This window comes from Pangasianodon hypophthalmus, chromosome 14 (assembly GCF_027358585.1).
Source record: "Pangasianodon hypophthalmus isolate fPanHyp1 chromosome 14, fPanHyp1.pri, whole genome shotgun sequence".
In the NCBI taxonomy this organism is placed as follows: domain Eukaryota; kingdom Metazoa; phylum Chordata; class Actinopteri; order Siluriformes; family Pangasiidae; genus Pangasianodon; species Pangasianodon hypophthalmus.
This window is the reverse complement of record NC_069723.1, coordinates 20,699,654-20,726,241: the sequence shown is the minus strand read 5'-3', so window position 1 is coordinate 20,726,241 and position 26,588 is coordinate 20,699,654. Positions and strand designations below refer to the sequence as shown.

Below are 26,588 nucleotides of genomic sequence, written 5' to 3'. Positions count from 1 at the left end.
ATTCTTGCCTACTGAAAATGAGCACCAGCTGTAGTGTGTCTGAGCGACCACAACCAAGGCAAGGCCTAAATAAGCAAATAATGAGTAAAGTGCAAGCAAAGAAAGAAAAAATACATTTGTCAGCAGAATGTAGTTCATTATCTATGAATGGGAGTATTTAACCACCTGTAGTATTAAATTTACATTTAGCTTTATTAATTTACATTCACAAATGAGAAGTGAGGTCAAATGTATTTCAAGCATAGAGCCGTTAAATGAGATGCCAGTAGTTCAGGGAGTTTTAACCAGAAGCCATTAGAAGATTAGAAGTGTAGAAAAGTAGCATAAACATTACTCCTCTTTTAACCTCACTAAATATCCAGGTTTATGAATTTTGCATTATGCATTTTGGAAAGGCCCCAAAGCCTACATGTGCCCGCCCCCTTCCCCTGGTAAACTGGTGTAAAACAAAAAAGGTTGACAGGGTTGCAATGGTTCACAAATGGCTACTGCTGATTGTATTCACCACTTTTTCTTTGATTGTGTTCACCTCTTTTATGTTCATTTGCTTATTTATAGTGTGGCATTTCTTTCTTATTGCAAAGTCTCCTTGATTGTGCCTTCTGAGCCTTGTTTTCCATTTTCTGATTTCTCTTGTTTTGACCTGTGTCTGTTTATATGACTCACATTTTGCATACGATAATGATTACCGTGGCTGCTTGTGCTCTGACCCCAGCTTGGACCTCAGTGATTCTTGGTTTGCCCTCAGTAAAGTTCGCACAGATTTTACACACTTATTTCATGTATGCAGAAGGGGCCATTAGCACCTTCCTCTGGATGTGTTTAGATGCCGTGCGATACATGAGCAACAGTTTGAAAATGTGGGTTGGCCGGATTCCTTTGTGAGTCAGCTCTTCAAAGGAAGAACATATCAGTCTTCGCTCTCACTCATTGGTAGTTGCAAAAGGGCAGAATTAGCCAGTGGATGGAAAACAGCAATGACTAAAATTTGGAGAAAAGTGGGATCCCTCCTGGAAAAAAAGAAAAAGAAATAAAACAAGATGCCTACTCAACTAACACCAGCTTCATTGGTTAACTATCCAGCATGACAACCCACAGCTGTAACCATGAAGCTAATGCAGCTGCTCATAAGAGGTTAACTATAACCACACAAGCCATAGGTTAACTCCCCAACCACTCATTACTGGGCATGTGGTGCACTACATATAGTGTAAAGGCTAATGGTTCATTCCATATGCAATGCACTTCCATATGGCAAGTAGACAATTTGGTCATTTGGAATTAAGAAACAGAAAAATAGTAGTTTTTGCATTTATTATCCTGCACACACCATTTCCGCAGTAATGTGTGCACAGTATTCTGTATACTACATCAACCTTTCTGCCTGTTAGTGAATAATACAGTAATACCTGATTTCATACAGATGATTGGTTAGGCTCAGACAATGCATTTTCATTGATCAGATTTGGACTATTTTCTTTAAAATAGAAAGGAAAAATCCCCTCTCGGATTAGTATGTGGTGCAGATGTGACAGCGTGACTACAATTTGGCACAGAAGTGAACTATGCTGGCTGATGCTGCTTAATTAGCCGAGGCATTTTTTTCCCCACATTATGTCAGGAGCATCACCAATGCTTCCAAACCCACAATGTCCTGGTGTTCTCAAAATATGAGATTCAAGCTATTCAAATATTCTGCTTATAATTCATATAATATTTTTAATAATTATTACAGCAATAGAACTTTTTTTATTTCTGAAATTTTCATCATCAGAACACAGTAGATCCAAGCTGACATTAAGTTACTTTTTTTTACAATGCATTTTGGATTAAAACTATTCAATTAAGGTAACCAGTAATATAGGCTACTAATTATAAGAACTCAATAATAAATGCAATATCTTTGTCAACAATAGTGAGTTGTGATTTCCACTACTGTAACTAAATACAAACAAACATGACAGACCCCCAGGCTATGCTTCACAGACCCCACTTTGAGATCCAGCGCTGTAAGAGTTCTGTCATTATTTACTATTATTTTATGGTAAATCAATGTATGTGGTCTCCTAAATGGAATTGATGAAAAAACGAACACATAACAATAACACTGTTGTTCATTCATTCATCTTCAGTAAGTGCTTTGTTCTTCTCAGGGTCATGATTGATCCAGAGCCTATCTCAGCAACACTGGGAGTGAGGCAGGAATACAGCCTGGATGGGATGTCAGTCCACCGCAGGACACCGTACACACACATTCACACATTCATTCACTACTAGGGGTAATTTAGTGTAGCCAGTCCACCTTCTGCCATGATTTTGGGAGGTGGGAGGAAACCCACATGGACAGTATGCAACAAGGAACACTCCAGGACACTGTTAGACACTCAAACAGGGGTTTATTGGACACACAGAGGAATGGGAAAACACAACTACAAATGGACAATAAAGACAGACCCAGATAGATGATGCTAAAGCTTGGGATATTGCTAGTGCTACTGCTAATGCTAATGGTAACATTAATGCAAAAGCAAATGCTAATGCAAATGCTAATGCTTCTGCTGATGCTAAAGCTAAACAAGGTGCTAACCACTAACAGAAATCTACACTTTAACAAACACTGTTAAATGCTTAAATATAAGGCTAAGTGCTAACAACAACAGTAATGCAAATAAAGGTTAAACACTATCAAGACAATGAATACCATTGATAAGACATGCAAGAACCGAATACTATCAGAGCAAGAGCACATGGTAGGTGCAATGCTGTGCAGTGAAGGTGATGACAGAGATATATTGTATAGTGTCTTTAATGAGCTGGGGAATGAGTCGCAGGTGTTAGTATTCAAGCTAGGTGAGGCACTGGGTATGTGTGGCCAGGCTAGGTCGAGGCTGAAAGTCATACTGGGAAATGGAGTCCATTATACAGTAACCTGAGTTCAGGATCGAACTAGCAGGCCTGCCAACCCCAAAGAGGAATAATGCATAGCCCTGCGAGGAGGTGGGTTGGAGGGTATAGGGATGTTAACTTTGTACTTGTTTAATGTTAGCTAAGTCAGACATATATTGAGAAATTTTATTTTACATCAGTGAATTCAAAACATTCTTCAATTACCTTGACAGAAGGCAAAGCTGCATTGTTCAAGGGAGACATTCGAGTTGAGGCGACAGCATCGACTGAAAATGGGGGGAAAAGGGGCTGGGGTTTCACAGGTGCCAATATAATAATTTCAGAGCTTTCAACACCTAAGCCACTGTCAATCATTCCAAATTCATATGTAGATTGGCTTATCTGCCCATTTTATTGGGGGTGGTGTGTTGGAGAGAAGACCCTGTAAGTATATTATTGAGGGATATCTTGTAGCAGTGTACTCCAAAGTTAAAATGCTGAGCTTCTATGCAAAATACGGAAAGGTTGGCAGGTCTGAACTGGGGACCCTGGAGCTAAGAGTGGGTTGTTATACAAGGTGTTAGGACTGGGAGGTGTCATGATGTTTGGTCACAATATTGAGTGAGAAGCCTAAAAAATCTATTACCCATCACTAACTCAGCTTTACTGTCAAGAATGTTTGAGCCTTATAGCATGAGGTCTCGTCATGAGCATAAAACTATTACACAAACACATAGGAACAGGTATTACAGTATAACCCGATGACAGAAATATTCTATTGCAGTGCCAAGAGTTTTGCAGGTTCTTGTTGTTTTGCTCCAAGATATTGCAGTGTTGTAATGTTTTTATCACCCAGTGAGTAATAAAAAAAATGAAATAAAACTAATGGGTCATCATATACAGATTATACAAATTAGCCTAGAGCCAAGCTTATTGTCTAAGCAGATGTGAAGGATATTAAAAAAAAAAAAAAAATGGGAGAGGCATTTCAAATAAGTAAAAAAAAAACAATAACATTAAAGTTATTAGGGTTGTTTTCGTGCTTTTTTATTTACCTATCAGAGATGCATAAATCTCTGATTGGTAAAAAAAAAAAAAAAAAATTAATTCACATATTAATCATCATTGATTATTTTTTGTTTGTTGTGTTATGTTTTTCTTTTTTGTTTATCAGAAAAAAAATATTTAAGCTGCAATCGATATAAAAAAAGTCTACACACTCCCAATAAATTGCAAGCTTTTGTGATGTTAAAAATGAAGCTGTGATGAATCATGTCATCTTTTTAATGTGATATAGCAACCAACAAAAATCAAGTGCAAAACAAATAGAAACAGAATAGAATAGACAAAAAAAAACTTACAATAACCTGGTTGCATATGTGTGCACACCATTTTATAATGGAGCATGTTACTGTGCTCTGAATTAACCGATCACATTCAAACTTATTCAAAAGTAATTAAAGTGGATATGAGAAGTCTACACACCCCTGTTAAAATGGCAGGTTTTTGTGATGAAAAAAAAAATAAATCAAACCAAGATAAATCATGTCAGAACCTTTTCCATCCTCAGTGTATAATTACAGTGTATAGAAATTAAGTGAAAAACAATCAGATACATTTTAGGGAAAAAAGGAAAAATAAAAAAGTTACAATAAAATGGTTGTATAAATGTGCACACCCTTTTATAACTGGGATGTGGCTGTGTTCAGAACGAACCAATCACATTCAATCTCATGTTCAAAAGTAATTATCATACAGCTGTCATCAATGAAATTATTCTAAGTTAACCCCAAATAAAGATCAGCTGTTTCTGTAGGATTTTCTTGACATCTTCTTGGTTTCGTCTGACTGCTGAAGCCATGGTCTGCAAGGAGCTTACTATGCATCTGTGGGATTTCACTGTTGAAAGATATCAATTCTATATATCAGATAGAACAGAGAGGGGTACCAAAAGAATTTCCAAAACATTAGATGCACCAAGGAACACTGCGAAGGCCATCACCAATAGGTGGAGAAAATGGAGCAGCACAGTGACATTACCAAGAACAGGACGTCCCTATAAAATTGATGAAAGAACAAAACAAAAAATTATCAGGGAGGCTGCCAAGAGACCTCTGCAATATTGAAGGAGCTGCAGATCTGGCAAATACTGGTCATTCCATACACATAACAGCTGCACAATCTCTTGTATTCTTCATATGCTTGGGCTATGGGGTAGGGTGGCTAGATGGAAGCCCTTTCTTGTTGAAAAAAAAAAAATATCCAAGCCCACCTAAATTCCACCAAACCATGTAGCAAAATGTGCTCTCTTCAGCTGGGACTATGTCAAGATAGGGGGATTTATGGCTAGCTCCAAATACAAATCCATTTTGGCACCTGCAGGCTTCTGTTAGACAGGTGAAGGTGAAGAAAAAAAATTACCTTCCAGCCTGGGAACAAAACAAAGCACAAATCCAAGCCAACAAAGGAATGGCTTCAGAAGAAGATGATTGAGATTTTGGAATGGCCCAGTCAGAGCCCAGATCTAAATTCTATCAAAAACCCCCTGTAACTTGAAGCGGGCTGTGCACAAGAGATCCCCTCATAGTTTGATACACTATATGACCAAAAGTTTGTGGACACCTGATCATCACACCCATATGTGGTTCTTCCCCAAACTGTTGCCAGTTAATGTTGGAAGCACACAATTGTATTTGTATGCTGTAGCATTACAGTTTCCCTTCATTGAAACTAAGGGCCCAAACCTGTTCCAGCATGACACTGACCCTATGCAAGTGAGGTCTATGAAGATATGGTTTGCCAAGATTGGAGTGGAAGATCTCAAGTGGACCGCACAGAACCCTGACCTCAACCCCACTGAACACCTTTGGGATGAAGTGGAATGGCAAATGCACACCAGGCCTCCTCACCCGATATCAGACACTGGTGCCTAACCTCATTGGTGCCTAATACGCTTGTGACTGAATGGACACAAATTGCCACAGCCACACTCCAAAATCTAGTGGAAATCCTTCCCAGAAGAGTGGAGGTTAATATAACAGCAAAGGGGGACTAAATCTGGAATGAGATATTCAAAAAGCACATATGGCTGTGATGGTCAGTTGTCCGCTAACTTTTGACCATATAGTGTAGATCTGGAGCATTTTTGCAAGGAAGAGTGAAATAAAATTTACAAATCACGATGTGCTAAGTTGGTAGACCCAAAAAGATGGGGTGCTAACACATAAAGGGGTAACTAGCACTTTTTTTTTTCTTCCCCCCCCCCAAAGCATTTCTATTTGTTTTTCAATTGAAGTTCATTGGTTGCTATATCACATTAAATATGGGAAAAGTTCTGACATGATTATTCCTGGTTTCCTTCACTGCTGTTTTTAACAGGGGTGTGTAGACATTTTATATCCACTGTACATGAACCTGGTGCAGACGGTGTAACTAAAATGCTATACACAACCAAAACAGAAAAAAGACTGATACTCTGTGAAAAATAAACCAAGGAGTCTTTCCTTTATCAAAATCTTGCAAACTTTTATTTTTTAAAAAGAAACAAATAGTTAACATGAGCACCACGAAATCTTTGGCCATGCAGAAGTAAACCTCAACCCAACAAAATCTGGATTCATGTTCCATCTTGGTTTAAAGAGTTAACCATATGCTCAGATATATCTTCTGAAACACATCCGGGTACAGAACAAACTGAATGGAATTTGACGTTTCTTTTTTTAAACGTGTTTAAAAACATATACAGATGTGTGAAAGTTCCACATCTTGCCTTTGAGATTGTTTTCACTGGACTGAGTGAATTTTCAGTAACAGTCTGTTCCGGATGTAACCGTCTACAAAACAAAAATGATTTGAAAAAAGAAAAAAAAAGAAAAAAAAACAAACAAAAACCTATAAAAATTATGTACATACACAGGGACAATTTAATATTGAATTTCCTCTCTGGATTAACAAACAACAAACCCTGACTCGATATAATTTCATTTCTCTTTGGTTTAAACCAAGTTCCAATCGGACTCATCCAAAAGTATCTTACTAAGAGAGGCCACTTTTTTTCCTTTTAAAACAAGTGATTCTCTTGAACCCCTGATCTCTTTTAAACATTGAAGGGTCCATTTGTTTTTCCCATCTCACTGAGTCTTGGGTTGGCTGGTCATCCTGGTTCTCCTTCTGACTCCAGCTGGAAAATACAGACGGAGGAAATGACATAAGCTCATTTTCATTGTTTTTGAAAATGTATGCTTTTGAAAGCGCTGACACCACAGCGTTAACCTGTGCAAGCCCGTTGTGATTTTGTTTGTGTTATGAATGTGAAGCTTATCGTGACTGCAGACCAGGTTTTCAGTTTGTGGTCTGTAATTGCTTATTTGCTCACGTGTTTACAATTTAATTTCGATTTGGTTTTACTATTCCACCTTCGTGCAGAGGCATCAGAGTATGATCTGCACTGTACTGCTCCGCAGTCTACTATTAAAATCACATTGCGAATGGTGATTTTGGATAAGACCCACTCAAACAATTTGTATTCAAGCGTAATCCTAAGCAGTAGTTCCATCTCACACTCAGTCCACACATATGGGTCCTTGTGTTTGTCATGTTTTTTTGTTTTGTTTTGTTTTATAAACTTTGGCCATGATTTTTTTTCCGCATTTCGCCGTCTCTATCGATCTACCATTCCAGGGCATCCTTCTCTTGCTCTTAATGTTATTCTTGAAGTGTTTGACATAAATTAAATTATGTTTGACATAAAATAAATTCAAAACACTCACATATCACTAGGCTGGCGCGATCATTTGTTGTTTTCAAATCGTTTTTACATTTCTGTATGAAACACATACCGTATTTTCGAAATATGCTGTTCACGTGGATGGGAATTTGTTTTTTTTTTTTTTTAAGAGATTTTAGATTTTCTAAAATATCCATATATCACTGACCTATGCTCTATGACCTACGACCTTGATCCCACTTTCAAAACCTACAGCTCTCCACTATCTTTGAAGCCAAGATACACTTATCGAAAGGCCTTACCTGGCACACGCCTTCCTGGGACTCGTCTTACATCTGTAAATAAATAAATCCAATATTATATCTTGTCCCATAATGCATGATATACTGAGGAAAACCACTACAGTTTAGAAGAATCTCACCTTGAATGGTGTGGGTAAGTTTCTCAGCATCTCTGTCCAGATTAAAGAACTCTGTCTGAGGCCCTGTATAGGAAGAGTTGATAAATATAAAGTTATGGAGGAAAGGGTTTGCAGGTTTTCCAGTGTAAAGGGGACTGAGAGAGAAATCTGATAAAGGAAAGAAAAGAAAAATCTTGGTACACGGCACCGGGTCTTTTTAATTTCAGAACCCCAAAATAAAACAACACCTCAGGATTTCAATTCATAGGAAATTCAATACTTATGAATGGTTATGATTAGGGTTTCAGGTCATAGTACCTCCACTATGCTGCTTTTTTTTGGATCAAAACAATTTAAAATAATTATCTCTTGTTGTAAAGCCTATGAATTGTACACCAGATAGCGTTGCAGGAGGAGTGCTAAAGAAAGAATAAAGAGTTGTTAACCCCTTAAATTCTCAGCTTATTATTCATGGATTCACCTCAAAGCATGATATTCAGTTATACTATGAATTATTTGGTAACTGCAGTAAAACTAAGGAAAGTACGTAGTTATGAGAAGCAAAAATTGTAAATCTGGACGCTGGGATTTTAAGGGGTTGATGGTAAAAGTTTACAAGAGGAAAACAGCAGAAAGAGAGAAAGAATTTTTCTAGCTCTAGCCCTAGTAAAAGCATGCATTAAAGAAGTTTTGCTCGGGACATCGCACTACCATTGTGCTCCATATCGGCAATGTTGCTGAATAAGATCTCAGGACCTGTTGATGCAGAACATTGAGCATGGTTAATTGCTTCCACGTTCCCAAAGCACACCAGACGCGCTGAATGCTGATGTAGCAAAAGTATAAAGTCTTTGGTTTTGGATGGTATAACATGCTTAATCATGGTTGACCAAAGTTAACTTTCTTCACATCTATTGTTAGAATAGTTATACAAAAGCACATGAACAATTTCTAAACTTTGGGCCATTGTGGGTTTTGAAACTATCAATCCAGGTCACCTTTTTAACCACCACTGTTCCACTGTAAACTTATGTTTAATCCATATTACACAAGGACCTCATTAATCAAGCTGGATAGGGATGACTTTCGCAGAACAGTTTAAACACAAGAAGTGTGGTATTCATGAAAATCCATTTGGTTTGTTAAAACGTTTGTATCCTACAAATCCTATAAATTTATGTTCCCAAGAATAAGTCGTATATTTGGCAATGAGTTACTCCAATTTTATAAACTGATTGCACAGTATTACACTTTACAAGTTTAACGCATGCATTCATTCATTCATTCATCTATTTAGGTACTGTTTAATTCTGGTCAGAGTAAAAAAAATCCAAACCATCTATAAACTAAGATAAAATAAGACTAGCAATTCAGTTAGGACTGAAGTAATATCAACCTATAAAAGGATTAAGAGTTAATGTGTCTTTATGGTAGCTGACAAGCTGCAATGGCTGAGCTGCATTAGTGGAAGATTTGGCACATGGAGGCATGCCAAACATGCTTTGTAAACCGTTGCAACTCTGGCAGTAATTTTTAGTTCAGCTTGGCATGTGAAAACATTTATACATAATTTTACAAAAAAATGAAGATTTTTAAAAATAAACATTCTTCTATTCAATTACGTAAAAATGGAATTTTACCTTCAACAACTCGGGTCACTTTGGTAAGAGACGGGTCTCCTTCTATGACCCTTGTAACCTTGGTGATGGTTGGTTCACCTTCAGTGACCCTTGTAACCTTGGTAAGGGTTGGCGCTCCCTCAATAACACGTGTAACCTTAGTAACAGAGGGTTGTCCCTGAATAACTCGAGTCACTTTGGTAACTGCGGGAACTGAAAAGAAATTTGTATAAGTGACAAAATAAGACCTTTAGATTTAATGCATACTTTGCTTCAATGATGATCACCAGTGTACATTACCTGTGATGATTTTCTCTGAAAAAGAATAAAAATAAAGTATTTAGAGACACTAAGAACTGTCATGTTAGCCAACAGTTTAAATACAATGTAGTCTACTGATGGAATTTGTTTAACAGAACTTACTCATGAATGTCAGTGGAATCTCCTGAAATCTGTAGCCTGATACATACTGTGGAAAAGGAAATATTTGGATATATTTGAGTAATCGATCCACATCTGAAATAAACATTTGTACCTCACTTAGATATCATTAGCTTAAATATCAGGATAGGACTGTGATATAATAAGAAAGAATGTAGTAACCTCACATTATAAAGTCATATGCTCTTGCTTTATAAAGTCATGTCATGCATGTAACTAACTACTTAAACATTTATTCAAGAATATTAGCCACTATAAATGACAATGGATGTTATGTAATACATTATACATCCATGAACAATGTATTATAGTACCAGATTTATAGGAGGATAACCTGCAAAGTTTCTACTGTATTTATATTTGTAATGAAGTACGATTTGTGATTGTGGATGCGATGATTTTTACTGTAAGGAGATTTATTTAGTGTTTATGGAAGGAGTCTCCAGTGTCAGCATTTTGGAACAGTCAGAGGTTAAAAAAAAATCTTCACGATGGTGACCTTTGTGGTTTTTCAGTAATATGAGAAGCTTCTTTTTTGTATTATTAACATCAAGAGAGAGAGAGAGAGAGAGAGAGAGAGAGAGAGAAAGCTGTTTATTGCTGTTATTCTTGAGTGTTAAGAGGAACTGACTTGATTGATTGATTGACAACATTAAAGCTTACCATAAATGGATAAAAAAAAAAACATACAATGTGTCATTCTTTGATATATTTAATTTATAATCATTGGAACATTGCTGTGGTGAAAGAGGAATAAAACACTTTAGGACATGCTGTTATTAGAAATTAATCAATTTCAGGGTGATAACAGTTGGGGCATATCACACCACACTATTTGTTGATTTTTTTTCCAGTAACAGCACAACCACCACAACCTTTATAGTTTTACCCCCTAAATTTTGGTACCTTGATCTGGATGTACTTGATGAACCTTCTCAGGAGTGTGAGGAACTCTTGGCTTCCAACAGGAATATCTGTAAAAGGGTTTTTTTTTTTTTTTTGATGAAATGAGGCATTAGTCGAAAATTAAAAGCTGGTGAAACCTTTCTGTTAATTTTCGAATGCTACTGTATTTAGTATTATGTAGTATGGAGTGTTGCAGTCCACACCTTCAGGGTACAGAAGGCTCTTGGTGACGTGAATGACTCCATTTGAAGCCATGAAATCAGACTTGGGAACCTGCACAGTGTTCACTTGCATGCCATTATTCCCCTGGAAGAAAGTATGAAATAAATCAGTGTGGTGCAATAATTCATGCCATTTTCTAAAACAAAAGAATTCATAAATGTGTTTGTATTTGTAAGAACTGGAAAACCTTTTAACAGATTATGTTAGCAATTCTCAAATATTTAAATAGTTTCATTGTTTAAACTATATTGCCCTGTAGGCAGTTTCTCCCTAAAAAGTGTGCAAACCTTATATTCATTCCTTTGAAACCCGAGAAAAGGATAAAATGCTTTGCAAGTAGAAACAGTAGTCTACTGTAGTATGCTGTGTGAAAAGCTTTTGGCATGTAAGGTCAAGCAATCCTCACCCACCCATAAAACATACAGACTTGTTAAACTTTTGAACCTCATTCATTTAAAACAAATCTATTCATATGCCTTCAGTAAGGCCTGCAGAGGCAATAACAGGCAATGCTTTAAAATGTGTTTGACACCAGATATAATAGTGGCCTGTAACTGGACATGAAAGGTATGAACCGGTAAGAAGGGGACTGTCAGGGTTTTTTTAAATACTCACAAACAAGACTTTGAGGAGGCTGCCTTGGAGAGATTTGAGCAGATTAGTGACTCCAGACTCCAAGCCTCCGCCAATGAAGATGCCTTTGCTGAAGTGGTAGAGCAGGATGGCTCTGAGGGCATTGGGATCACCTGATCGTGGGAAAGAGAAGTGATGAGTATGTTATATACCCTGGCCCTATAGTAACCCTATCCTGAATACTTTCTTTCTGCCCTTACACAACAGAAGCATCTCAGGTTCTGAGCATCTCAGGTTCATCTTCAGGTTCAGAACAATCACTGGAGACCACTGGCATAAAGGCATGATGCAAGAGAGAGAACATGTGAGACTTACTCTTCAGAACGGTGATGTCTCTCTCAGTGAGTCCAGCAAGGGCCTCATCACTTGGGGCAAACAGGGTGAAATCTCCCTCCTGCTTCAGCAAATCAGTCAGACCAGCCGCCTCCACCAGAGACAAAAAGATCCTGCAACCATGAAGATCATCAATCCAAATGAAGATGTCGATTCTCGTTATTTCTATAGCTCTAAAATGCTTAATTAGAAGTATTGTCAAAGATTTTGATGGACGTTATTTGAAATGTCCAGTTTTGAAACGGTACAGCACCCCCTAGTGTGACCTCCAAAGACACACTTCTAAAATTGCCTCAGCCACTGCATGTTCTGAAATATAATCCAAGAGGAGGAGCTTTCTGAATTGACAGACAACATGACTGACAGGCAAGTATAGATGCCTCATTGTCCCACATCATTTTTTCCTCTACCAATTACAGACCCTGGGGCTCTGCATATACCAGTGATTTTCCTCTGAGCAGATGTCAGAAGAACTTCTTCAAATATATATTTTTTTAAAAAACTGACTGACATAAAACCCATTGGCCCCATCTTTAAAACACCAAAATGCTATACACCACCTGACATTTCTCAGTGAGGTCATATTCTTTTCAAAAAGGAAAAGATGGATTGCCTGATAAATGCATATACCTGTCAAATATTTGGACATACCCGTTAATAAAAAAGTTTTCTTCATTTCTACTATTTCTTACTACTTTAGAATGATGACAAAGACATCAACTCTATGTAACACATATGGAATTATGTATTGAACAGATAAAGTGATCAAGTTCACTTTTCAAGATCAAATTTTTTTTAATTTCTATTTTCAATTCTTAACAGTAATCATGAACAGTAATGCTGAAGCTTTGAACACACTTGGCATCTTCTCAACCAGCTTCATGAGGAGCTTCATCCAGTATATTTGTCTTGAAATTCCCTAATTTAATAAGCTGAGTTAAGTATGTGTCCTTCACATGGTGAAATGTGGCATTTTCCACAATATACTTTACAGTTCTGAACATTACAGACTTTCCTGTACTAGAATATGGTTCTCAATCACAAGTAAAGTTCTAGCATTTTAGCAAGTCTAGTAAGTCTGCGGCAGACAGTGAATTTAACGATCTGTATCTGATTACAGACTGAACTGATTAGGCTTATGTCGATTTTGCAAGTTGATCAAAGCGAGACATTCACTGTGTGACAAAATCACACTTAGCTAGCAAGTTTTTAAACCTATTTCAAGTCACATTTCAAGCTTATTATTATTCTTATTCTATTAGCAGATCATTTTGCTTCTTTCTAGAAATAAATGCTTAAAATTTCAAGCTTGAAATTAATAAAAAAAATCTAGAAACAGGTTTACTAGTCTTATTTTTGGTTTATTGTATTCTTATAATAGGAAATGCTAGATAAATTTGTCTATATTTATGATATTTTAACTTGCTGAGATTTGCTTTTTTTTTTTTTTTTTTTTTACAGTGTGGCTTCAAGAACTGGTGAAATACAGTATTTCATTGTTTCTTGAAGTTTAGGTGTCAAAATGTTATAGGTCAAAAAAGAAAAAAAAAAAAATTGGTCAATATTTTTGGCTGTTTGCCAGAATTCAATAACAGTAACATATGATGGGTTTTCACAGACTGTCACGCACACACACACACACACACAAACACACATACACAAAGTGTGTCTCAGCAAAATTTCCAGCCCAAGTATTTCTCAAAGCCTCACATAATGACCAGAAACTAGCCCTAAAATATGAGCATTGGAAAAGGGAGATGCATTTTCATCCTTTTTTTCAGCCTTTGCATGGAAAATGAGTTCACCGTGGTGAGCGTGAATCTCTTTGCAGGATCAGCAGTTCACCATGCACAGCTATTACCCACTCCATAATCACTTTTTCCTCTCCCAATCTTTCCAATATAATTACAATAGAAATCTTGTACATAGTAGATGCTGTCTGTCTTTCACTTTCCCTTTCTTTCCCTTTGCTATAGGCAATATTCCCAGAAACTTATTAGACTTAATTCTGATTATTTGCTTTGAAACAAGATCTTGGCAGTTTTGGACTAATTTTAACTAGCCCGATAAACCACCACCCATGGACTTTCTTTTTCTACCCATAATCATGTTCCACATCTAGCCCCATGTGGCACAGAAACCATCACCAGGGTTGCCATGGTTGCACATATGAAGAAAACTCTTTGAGTGGGTGTGTCCAAATTTTTGACTGCTAATGTAAATTCTAACTAAATAAAGCACTGCACTGAATGTGTGTGTCTCTTACTTGAAGCCTCCATGATCAGTCAGCAACTGGAACATGTTGGATTCAGCTGGTTTGATGAGAGTCTTCATGAGATGAAGAGCGCCGTTGATTCCCTCTTTGCTTCCGCGAATCAAGCAGGCGTTCTCAATGCAGACAGCCTTTTAAGACACAGAAGGCATTTTTTAACCCTGGAATATAGGCACTGGCATACAGTATGTGACACATATCTCTAATTTCTTTTATTGTTGTTATTATTGTATTACCAGCTTATGCATTTCATATTGTGCTATTTTTGACACGATTGCCTGCTTGTTTTGCTTCATTTCCAATATTTAGCCTAACTGGTAATTGCAGATTATTGGTAATTTTATAAAGAACATTACTGTTTAGCTTTATAGTGAATTTAATTCAGAATACACAAGTTGGTTGACCTGGGACAACTATGGATTTGTTTCTACAACCACTGATTGCAACAATGAATTCAACACAACCATCAAATTTCACATTTCTTCAAACAAACCAACAAAGTGAGAAGGCTTTTATTAAATGTTTCTCTGCTACTGTGCTGTGGTTGGTGTAGCTGTAGAGACTCACTGTGCGGTAGACAAACACCCTGAGAAACTTTCCCCCCAGAGTCTCCAGACGCTGGCCATTAAACAGCTGACTCAACACAATCTTGTTCTTCAGGATGTGGTTTTCCAGAATGATTCTCAGGAGACTCTGGTCCATGGACATGACCTCGTCTATGGCAAACATCAGCAAGAAGAAGGATTGAGTCTCAGGAAATTTATTTCACTGTACTGTGACACTCTTATAGGATGCATATGGTCTTCATTATATAATTTTGGTTTATGAAAAAAATACAAATATTGGGATTGAAATTAGTGACTGCACCTTTTTTATGATTTCATTTGTATGCAATTGAAAGTAATTACTTTTTATTTACTGTAATGTTTTAAATTCTGTATTGTGATTTACAGTAATTCTTTAGACCTAGAGGAATTATTATTATTATTATTATTATTATTATTATTATTTAATTGTATTTTTCGAAATGGTTCTGCATTTATTTTCCAGTAGAAAGCTCACTCTGGTCCTTTCCTCTATGTGACTCAAAGCATCCTATTCTTTGTTTCTGACCTTGTAGACACATTTTTTTCCATCATATGGCAACGTTTAATTTCACTGGCTAGAACTGTGATTAGTGTTTATTGGTTGAATGGTCATCTTGACATCACCACTTTTATACATTTTGTACCACTTGGGTGGTCTATAGGTTTATTCTGGGGGACGGACACTGTGTGATGGTTATCTAATGTCTTACTGTACACAACCAAAAAATGTATCACACTGGAGACGGCCAATTATATCCAATGAAACATGTACATTCACTTTTACAAGGAAAAAGTTATATTTTTACTATCTGTATATTTTCTGATCTGGCTCTATAAGCATTTTTGGCACCAGATAATTATTAATTATTATAAATATCCTGGAACCTTTTTTTGATACAATGTCATTATGTGATTTAATCTCACATAATGGTCCATATAATAATCAGAAAAGTACATAATGCACTACTAGTCCATGTTTTGGTGATTTAATCCCACTTCCTTTTTATACCATTAAATCAACGTAAAATAAAATGGATGTACAGTTGATAGAAGGCAGAGTACAATTTTACTACCACTTCAATTAACAGCATCCTCATTATAAGTCCCTTTAACATCATAATAATTCTTGGTAGTGAAGCAATGGGTTTCCATATCCATGTAGAAACAAACATTTACACAACTGATGTTTCATGAGCAGCAGCAATGGGAGTGAAAGAGAAAAATACAGTGTGCCAGGAATGAGAAAGCAAGCTTAAAGGAGAACATTAAACCAATAATTCAGTGAGAAAATACAGAGAACAGGTTCAACTCCTGCCAAACGTTACTGCAGCAACAGGAATTCATTTTGAGTAACGTACCATTGAAGACTGTGTTGTGGGGAGCCAGCAGTGTGTACTCGGCCTTCGGTCTCATGACTGCTGCCAGACCCAATTCTGACACCATATCACCGAAGGTGGACTGTGACTGGCCAACCAGCTCCATCACCTGCTTAGCTTGTAGGAGAAAGTTCCAACTGGGATGTTTAGAATTTAGTTTATGATACATTTGCAGAGTGTGCTGGTTTGTTGCTTAAGTGATTTTTTTTTTATATCAGAATAAAAATTAGAACCAGATACTGTATATAAGATGCAGCTAACCTGAGTCTGGAATGAGCACCTGATCAATCAGGTGAATAACACCATTACTGGTGACAATATCCTTCTTGAGCACCATCTTGACGCCGTTAACGGTGAGGCTGTCTCCATCACAGCCAATTTCGATGTTGCTGCCCTCCACAGTCTCATATGAGGTGCCACTCATAATGGCCTCGGAGCACTGGACTGAGTCCAAGAGGTGGTAATTGAACAGGGCTGGGGAAGAGAATGGAACTGCATTTGAGGGCACTTTTAGTATTTTGTTTTTGCTGTAAACCAATTAATGAATATTAGGGATGTACCTGAGTAAATATGTTACTTAGCATGAACAGATAATGTGTACTAAACAGATACAAATACAGATATGAATAAATGACACACAATTCTGTTTTTTTTATTAGTTTGCCGGAAAGGTTCCCAGGACATCTGGTTGAGACTAGAATTATGACCCCAAAAAATTTGCATGATTGGGAGGTTTTTACTTTTATGGAGCTACGAGCGAGCAGTCACAATTCTCTAGTTGAGACAAATCATGAACTTGAATGACGTAGCTGAGGCTGAAGAACTATTGGAGCCAGAATTCACACACCATGCTGACAGTGCTGACATTCGACCTCTAGGTTTTTTTTTTTTTCCAGTGGTTTTTCAGTGTTTCAGTGGTAGGGTTCATGTGTACTTGAAAAAAAAAAAACCACACTCTCATTTTGAGTTTAAATTTGAATCGAACTGAGTGTTGATGCGTTACACCCCTACTGGATATCAAGGTTTGGTTAGTCATTTGTGGTTAAATATGTAACATCATGGACTGTTTCTAGTAGTTCTCTTCTAGGTATTTTCTCTGTCCTACAATATTTTCTTTCCACAAACAAACCACCCAAACTCACTATGATGTAATTCGTATCTCTGCCAGGTAGTAAATGCACCAAATAATGAACCCAAGTCTCCCTAGGACCCCTTGGATCCCTTAAGAATAGGCCTGTCAACAACTCCGCACCATTCCCCTTCATGTGGTGGATACTTTCAAATGGCTGTCAAATGACTGATGAGGGACTGTTTAAAATGCAAGAATCTTGACACTGCCAAGTTTCAATGGATAGTAAAACCGGCAGCTGTTTCCTGCTTCACTGCACTTGGCACTGTGCAGAGATTGCTTTGCTCACTTTGCATCTTTTGATCTTTCTCTAAGGCCTACAGTTTACATTGGAGCTATGTTGGGAAAAAAGTGTACCATTTTGGTCATGAACATTTCTTTGGCCAGTCGCCTCATTGCAAAGGCAATACATTAAGAGATTAGTATATCAAGAGAGAATATTTCTTTACATGATAAACAGCTAAAGAAATAGTTCTGAACTCCAATGCAAATAAGTAACTGTGTATGACCATATTTCTCACCAAGATGCTTCAAATAAAACAGTAACTCAATCTAATTGTCAGTGAAAACTTAAGTGTGGTTTGGCTGCTGTTTGCCAACTGTCTGAGAATTCCCAATGCACAGAAAAGAACACTGTCACCATCTGTTTTGAATAGGGATGAAAAAAGATGAATGATGTGTAACATCAGCACTATTGGTTCAGTCAAATTAGCAAACATGCCCTGTGAGAGTCATCACACTGTTTTCTTTGGACTTGCATGTCATTAAAAAGGAATAAAGTACCACATGGTACAAAGTCTGCCATCTATATGCAGACTCAACATTTTGTCTTTTGTTCTCCAAGCTTTGTTTGGGAAAATACTTCCAAGCATGTAAAAGCGCTCTAGACCTGGAACACCAATTTACCTTGGAGGGCACCTTTGTTACCCATGAGTCTGTCCATTACTTCTTTGTCCAGCTTCGAAAAGGCATCATTGGTGGGAGCAAACAGAGTGAAGTGGCCAGGCTTGCCCAACTTCTCCAACAGACCAGCATTAGAAGCCACAGTCTGAAACAAGGCCGAAGGCAAATAATATTTACTCTATCTTGCTCCTTAAGATGGAAAAATATTAAATTCTATACAGTATAATAAAATCTTTGCTGAAAGGGTTCATCGGTGGTTCTTTGGATAGTCAGTGATTGAAGCTTTCTAAATAGGGACTCCATGGAACCAAAATAGGAAAGACTTTGTTGTAAAGGTTCTGTGTAGAATGTTATCAGTCCATCCAAAGAACCCTTCTCTTCTAAGAGTGTATATATATATGTTTTTGCTGATTGTGATGAATAAACAGTCACTTACATTCAGAGAAGACAGATCGTCCTCGATATCAAGCACATCCCTAATGGTGTTGCCCACAGCGGTGATAACACGATCGATGACATGCACCACTCCATTGGTGGCCACCTGGTTCCCATGAATGATCCGGGCACAGTTCACAGTGACCACCTGAAGAACAGAGGAGGAATAAAACACTTCATACTCCATATATAGTGAGCAAATTGATCAATTTACTTTGTCATATCCTTAAAAACTTTTAAAGAGCCCTCAAAAACACCTACCCCATTGGAATAGTGGTTGATGAAGAGAGTAAGATCATTGTACATAGACTTGATAGTGAGTCCATTCTTCAGGTCTTTGGTGAGGAGGCGCTTGTTAGCCATGTGGTAGTGCAGAGCATTGTACAGCTCAATGTTGACATTGCTCACCAAAGCACCCCTCACTTCCTGGAGAGAAAAAAGAAATCATCATTAAGAAACCACATTGATAACAGTTCATATTTGGCTTGAATTCAACCTAACAACCTAACAAATTTGGAGAATTAAGGATTTTAGTTAAATTCAAAAAAGTCAAGCTGATAACTGAAGGAATTAGCCGCCGGATATTGCCATCCTTGTAAGAGACAACTCTGGAAAATTATGAAGTGTTAACTTCCAGGATAGGAAGTTAGTTTTGCTTTACGGTTTTAAACAGGAGTTAGTAAAGAGGGAAAAATATACTAGTAATACCGTATCTAAAAGATCCCAAGCTTCGTTACTGGGGGCAAAGAAGGTATAAGATCCCGGTCCTTCAATCTCCTCCCTCAGTTTGGACAAGCCCGAGTACTGCTGTGTGGTGACTGCATCCACCAGACCAAGGGTGCCGTACACATGGTCAATGGGAGCAACTGTGGAGGAAAATAAATGTATATGAATTACAACTCAATTTCTTTACATTGGCCAGTTTCATGTCTTTCCTGGGAATAATGATATCATGTAAAATACACCAATACATATATATATATATATATATATATATATATATGTATATATATATATATATATATATATATATATATATATATGTATATATATAAGGAATAAACAGTTGGTGACGTGCTGTTAGAGGAAAATAATCATGACATAGAGATGTGATGCAGAGAGCTGTTACCACCCTGAAGTGAATTATTTTCCATTGGAAAATAACAGCATGTCCCAAAGTGATTTATTTCTCTTATACCACAGAAATTTGCCTGATTGGTCAGATTGATCAGAATGTTTCATTCTTTAATATTGCCCCTTCTGATCATTTATAGCTACATCTTACATTTAACGTTTGGGAATGTCTGCGTTGGTTTGTGTTATCACTTGCATTATAGCAGCTATAAGCAGACATTCCCTCACCAGCCTCTCTTTTTTTCACTCTTTTGAAAGAGAGCCAGAAAGCGCAGAGATGGTTCTCTGGCAGAAATCTTACTGGCCTTTACAACGCACTGATACCTGATATTCCTCCCATAAATGTTCTATAAACATCTCCTTACAGAAAACTTTGATTATACATTTTACTGTGTTAAATAGCACATTTTTAAATCTGTTTATTTTTATACTTATTGTGTGGCGTGCCCACCATAAGAGTCTATCTTAATGAGCTGTCACTATAGCAACGATGAAATGTCAGAACGAGTGCATTAATATAAACCTAGCGTTTGAGTTACAGGTAGCACTACTGCCATTGAAAGTAATCAACACCTTCTGACCAATCAGATTCAAGAATGTAATAGTGGAATAAGCAGTATCATTACAGGCTAAGAGGTCGTGTCGACTACTCACCAGCAGGACAGCCATGCGTACCATCCAGCCTCATGTATCCTGGACAGCACTCATAGACAACAGTACTGCAAAAGAAGAAAAAAGACCCTTTAATAGAAGTGTAAAACCCTGTCCTGTACATCTATCATGTAACAGCAAAAAGCCCCAAGCCGTAATCCCATAACATTACAGACTCTATAAACTAGCTGAATAAGCTTTATGGATGCTTCCACATGTTTCATATTCCTGAATATACTGTACGTCAATCATCAACTCTCTATATAATTATATAAGCATGACATTTGGCTCTGTGGTTTGAGCAAGTATGCCACACTAGCATTACATTCCCACAACATTCTTAACAGTTATTTGAAGCAAAACATTTAGCCCACTCTAGCCCACTCTAGCATTTTAGTGCATGAGGTTAGCAACAGGAGTATTTTTTACTGTATTTATTTAACTTTTTATTGTTTTTACCAGTGTATACTAAACTATACTTGCTAGGTAGAATGCCAGGAGAAAAAAAAAAAAAAAAAAACGCTAATATTCAATATCAACCAACTCTTGCTTAGAATTAGCCTACTGTAATTGTGTATATTGTTTGAGATAGCTTTTTGACATTACAATATATTACAATTATAATTATAATATATTCTATAATATAATATATAAATATATAGCTAAATGTTGTTGTTCTTCTTCTTCTTCCTCTTCTTCTTCTTCTTCTTCCTCTTCTTCTTATTATTACTACTACTATTATTATTATTATTATGACAATCCCTATAACTTTTTAGCCCAGTTTGTAAAGGATAAATTTTCATGTTTTTCCTATTTACAGATGCTATAAACAGTTGTTTCCTCTCTCTTTTATTCTCTTTCATAAAGTTAATAAGATAAAAACTTATATAAAAAATAAATAAAAATTTGTATTTCATTCAATGAAAAAAACAATTCGTCATGTTAGCGAGAAACCAGAAAGCACAAACGCCACTAAATTTAACGGAAATGTTAATAATCCTTTAAAAAATGTTACATAACTTTACATAACTACATAAGCTTTGGATTATGTGGAAGGTCCATTATACGAGTCCCTGTGAATGAGTTGTTACTGTAGCATGTAGCACTGTTATATGTAACATCTACATATGAGAACAAGCGCATTAACATAAAACCCTCGTTTTTGTTACAGTCTGAACTACTGTTCCAGCTGCTGTTATAGAAGATTATTTTCTACCTTCTGATTTAAGAGGTACCTTTTAACTTAGGGTAGATGGATTTATGGTAATTGTCTGATAGGAGGTATAGTGTGTGTGTGTGTGTGTGTGTGTGTGTGTGTGTGTGCACATGTGCGTTGTAGGAGGTGAGGGTTAGTAGGCTGCAGTTCTGGAAAGCCCCCACATCTGTAAATGATTCCATATGTTTCCTCAGCGTGGCTGTTGGAACACCTGGCTAGACGAAAGCATACAATTCAACCTGGCAAAAGCTCCATTGACGGCCCGTGTCTAAGAGGAAAAAGTGGAAACCAAGGGGTGCTTTCCAGAAGAACACCAATAATGAGTTGAAAAGAAATTAGTGAGAAGTTCAAAGAGGAACCAGAGGCAGCAGACGGGAATTGGGCAATGTATTTTTTTGTCTGGGAACAAGAGCAAGGAGGTCATGGCAGAGTACCAGCCTTGACTGTGGCAAGAGCTTTGAAGCACAGCGATCAGGGAGGAAGGAAAGAGGCTCAGTGATGAGATCACTGCAGTATCTGTTACACTTCTAGGAGACTAGCCAAAAGAAAACAAGATTGCCTCAAAAATCCCTCCCATGCAAGGCGGAAGGCCTGACTCTGTTGTTTTGGTAACCTGTAGGATTCCTGCCACCGCTACAGTTAAGAGTTTCCTAATGTATTTTATTAGTTGTTTTTTTTTTCAGTAATAGAACCAGTGGTTATTCCTCATTAAATCATGGAAAGTATTAAAGTGAAATATTCTAGGGACATGTCAAAATATTTACGACGGAACCAAATGGTTTGTGCATTTATTCTTGGTTCACTGAAACCCACACTATAATCTAAAGCTAGATGCATTAGCTATTAAAGAAGTGTAGGAAGGTACTCTCTGTTAGGATGGTTGGTGACCAGTGAAGTACACTCAGAAAAATTTGAACGCAAAGTTTCTTCAACATGAAAAAGATCCAGGGACAGCTAAGAATCCTTACTTCCAAATCCAAATTTTTGGTAGCTAAGAATCCTTACTTGTCCAACAAATCTTTAAAGAACCCTTGAAGAACTTTTTTTTCCCTTTTTCCTGGGTAAGGGTGTGGTACAAACCCCCCAATTATTTATACTTATTTTCTCCTTAACACCTAGAACCTGTCAGGGATTTAAAATTTAGTTAAACTCCCTTGGTTGTTGGTGCATTCTTAGAAAAAAAGGGGTTTTCACAGTTTATTTAATGGTTCATTTGATAGTTAAGGGTTCTTACCCCCTTTATAGGGACACAGTGGTAGAGTTTTCATAGAACCTTAAAGGGCACCCCAGAGGGACAACCAAAGAACCCTTAAGGGTTCCATTTTCTGTGCTTTAGTGGTTCCCAACTCTCCAAATAGACAGTATGTTCTTACACATAACAGGTTTCTTAAGGGTTTTTTGAAGTGTTAAGGGATCTAGAGTTATAAAAGGATTCTACTTTAAACTTTTTCTCAAAGAGAAACCTTGTATTATAGGTTCTACTTCAAACCTCCAAGGATTTATCCAGATGGACAAAATGTTCTAATAGTGGTCACCAACTCTCCTAATAGAGAGGACCTTCCTACACATATTATAAATTAGGTTCCTTAAGGGGTTCTTCGAATAGTTAAAGAATCTAGCTTTTTTTGAAAGAGAAACCATGTGTTGTAGGATTCTACATCAAACCTCTAAGGATTCCCCCAGACAGACAAATCAAAGCACAAACCTAAAGCACTCTAAAGCGTTCTTTGATTGAAGATTCAAGAGGTTTTGACAATAAACCTCTTGAATCTTGAATCTTGAATCAAAGAACGCTTTAGAGTGCTTTAGGTTTGTCTAACCTTAAAATCTGATCCAACTAATTAGCACTGTCTGAAGAACCTACGTAGCTAGGCCAAATGTGTTAAATGAGGGATGAAACCAAACTACTGAAACAAGAACACTGTAGGTGCTACTGTAGTATTGCAAAAGCAAGCTGGATCATGGAAACCCACAGTGTTCAGCTCTGTATGAACTCTGTACATAAGGAGAATATTCATAATCGCCTCATGGACACAGATGCGATTATTTCCGCTATTAAAAGAAGGGTTGCTGAGTCTACAGAAAAAGAGTAGCGTAGAAGCTGTAGAACATCTGAAGCTGATGAGAACGTCTGGTCTGGCTGAGCTCCATGTTTGAGGAGAGGCGCCGAGGCAAGACCAAGAGCACTGGGGGAGCCGGAATCCTGGTTCTTTGTGGTCAGTTTGCTTCAAGGCACGTGAGGTTGTCTCTGTTTCAGTAACCCATAACCGCCCCCTCCCCCCCACCCCCCCCCAAACCCCCTCCTCTTTTCCAACTATGGAAAAAGAAATGGAAACCAGAAGCATTACAGTCTCGACAAGACCCAGTATTTGAGGGCCAAAAACCCGAACTGATCAAAGAGTCATGATGAGAAAATGTCATGATGCCTGGAACTTCGCTTTGCAATAATGGATTTGACCATGGGCTTCATTTTCATCATTTTAGCACAGTTGGTGTTTTTAAGAAGTTTACCAGTCTGCTCTATCAGCGTGCTTAGCTGTATCAGAGATGCTTCCCAAACACCTACTTTGTAATACAGAGCCAACGCTAAGGTTACATTCACATCTAGAGACCAGATGTGTGCTTTGCCTGTGGGTGGGAATTTAAGGTGAGCTGTTTGAACATAGCCCCACTGCTCCAAGCCAGTTGTGTGGTTTGTTTTAATCATTAGCAGCAAGTCCTGTTCTCATTCCTCTCCACTTTATACTAATTAAGACTTTTTAAATAATTTTTTATCTCTGGAACTCACTATTCATCAGGTCATAAGGGTAATAAAATGGCTTGCTAGGTTTGATGAGTGCACCACCAGTTCTTTACTGCAGTATGAAAACAGCTGGTTTGCTGGAACCTTTAACCTCTGACCCCTGGAAAGTTCCAGCAGACATACTGAACAGGCCCAAGGAGTTATAAAATGTCCCACTTACGCTTTCTTTCCACAGATGGTTCCTTGGTACCAATTACGGCAAGTACTGAAGTACTTCTTCCTGGTTCCCAGCACATGCTGGAGTGCACACACATTCGGGCTGAGCGGAAACGCCAAGGCAAAGATTAAATATTGAGTCAAACCACTATAATAGATGCATTATAAATGATGTCATGTTTTATGTACATAAGGTACAGTATTAAAATTATAGGCTTATAAATGACTAGTGAATTTGGGACATTAATACCATGCATTATGAAATAGTGTCATAAGAAAGGAACATTACTGTGAAATGTAAACCTAATAAAATGGGAAAAAGTGCAAAATTATTTTTAAAAAAAATGCACATTCATTGATGAATGTGCATGAAAATAAATGTAACCACTTTCATTAAAAACTTCCAACTACTCTGTGAAAATCACTGCATATATCTTACTAATGTTACATTTAAAAAAAGAAAGCTTAAAAATGAATAATAATCACTTCTTACCCTTCTTTCTTTGCCCTTATGCGGCTGTGGCTCACTATTTTATCATAAGCAGAGGAATCTACCAGGTCAAAGGTAGAAAGCGCAAAGAGTGCAAAGGCAGCTGCAAAAAGGAGCTTCATCCTGAAACCTCCTTTAGAGGGAGCTCAGAGAGAGAAGTGGCTTCAGCTGGGAGAAGAGACGCTTATATAGTCTGGCTCGGAGTGACTCCACCAGCCTCCCCTGTTCTCCAGAGAGCCTTTTGGAGCTAACGCTCACCTATGTGTTTATAATATGTTGTGCCCTGAGGAGAGGGCTGACAAGAATGAGCAAAGGGGTGGAGGTTGTCACAATTAAGATATGATTTACCCAAAAACTGTGTGCCTTGGGGAAATGCATTGCTTTTGTTTCTTTGTTTTTATTTTAAATAAACTAAATTGGACAAAATTAGAAAAAAATGGACAAGAAAAAAAATGTTGTTCTTTGTTTTCTTCTAAGATTTGTACTATTTTTAGTTTGAGTTCATTGGAAATGTTCACTCATAATTAAAGAGCTTGATGTTCATTCCAAAAAATGCAAATGGATGTTCATAATAACATATTACAAGCTGTTTGTGCTCCATCAATCTTTTTGTGGTCACTGCAAAAGTGTTTCTCTCGATCTGCCAGCTGGCACTGTTTCATTCACACTGATCATTTTTGCCAGGAAAAAAGATGATATCCCCCCCAATCCCCAAAAAAAAAGGGAAAAAAAAGAAAATCTGTACTTTTGGCTCGTTGTTGAAACACTCCATGCAAATGTAGAGCAGAAACAGGAGTGAGTCTGACTCCTGTAAGTGCAACGCTGTAGAGGTTGGGAAGAAATCCTTGCATAAGATACAAATCTGCTTACCAGATGTCAACATATGATGGAGAGAGGAGCTTGAGATCGGCTTGGGTCCTGAGATGCGTGAGGATGGAGGATTGTAGGTGAGATGAGAGGCTTAAACTTGCGGCTCCCTCTTGTGGCAAAGTTTTAGTAAGGTTTCAAGCCACAAGCATGAGCGATGATGGAAAGAACAACACAACCAAGAAATACATGTTTTTGAACTAGGGCAGTCAAACTGTCCATCCATAAAAGGGTTTTTTTTTTTATTGTTTTTTTTTTTTTTTTTTTGAGATACTTCACGTTGGGTTTCACACATTTTTATGGACCTTTCACATGTATTGGATGTGTTTTTATGTTTTGCATGATTTACATTTATTTTGTGTGTGATTCATTCATTTTCATGTTTATTTTTCACATGATATTT

General features: G+C 37.3%; 1 protein-coding gene across 2 annotated transcripts; it reads right to left on the bottom strand.

Annotated features, from left to right (window-relative positions):
* Window positions 1-4,141: 4,141 nt before the first annotated feature.
* Window positions 4,142-25,522, bottom strand: postnb (periostin, osteoblast specific factor b). 2 transcript variants are annotated; one of them, XM_026934927.3, is made up of 22 exons: window positions 25,322-25,521; window positions 24,833-24,931; window positions 20,657-20,721; window positions 19,577-19,734; window positions 19,130-19,294; window positions 18,870-19,016; window positions 18,437-18,578; window positions 16,663-16,875; window positions 16,384-16,518; window positions 15,006-15,154; window positions 14,433-14,569; window positions 12,149-12,279; window positions 11,816-11,946; window positions 11,182-11,284; window positions 10,979-11,046; window positions 10,055-10,100; window positions 9,932-9,946; window positions 9,653-9,844; window positions 8,724-8,768; window positions 8,034-8,096; window positions 7,915-7,947; window positions 4,142-7,066 (listed from the first exon to the last, which is right to left on the bottom strand). In XM_026934927.3, the coding sequence occupies exons 1-22, from the start codon at window positions 25,438-25,440 to the stop codon at window positions 7,017-7,019; spliced, it is 2,406 nt and encodes an 801-aa protein (XP_026790728.1). In that variant the 5' UTR covers window positions 25,441-25,521; the 3' UTR covers window positions 4,142-7,016. The 2 variants fall into 2 exon arrangements, with proteins under 2 accessions (XP_026790728.1, XP_026790729.1); XM_026934928.3 differs by lacking the exon at window positions 8,724-8,768 and having other exon boundaries at window positions 25,322-25,522.
* Window positions 25,523-26,588: the final 1,066 nt, after the last annotated feature.

Excerpts from the sequence above, each read along its gene's own strand:
- postnb (XM_026934927.3), bottom strand. The coding sequence starts at position 25,440 with ATGAAGCTCCTTTTTGCAGCTGCCTTTGCACTCTTTGCGCTTTCTACC. Across the intron at positions 8,769-9,652 it reads AGTGACCCGAGTTGTTGAAG|GTCCTGAGATCTTATTCAGC; the intron begins GTAAAATTCCAT and ends CTGCATCAACAG. Across the intron at positions 7,067-7,914 it reads CCCAGGAAGGCGTGTGCCAG|CTGGAGTCAGAAGGAGAACC; the intron begins GTAAGGCCTTTC and ends TGTATTTTCCAG.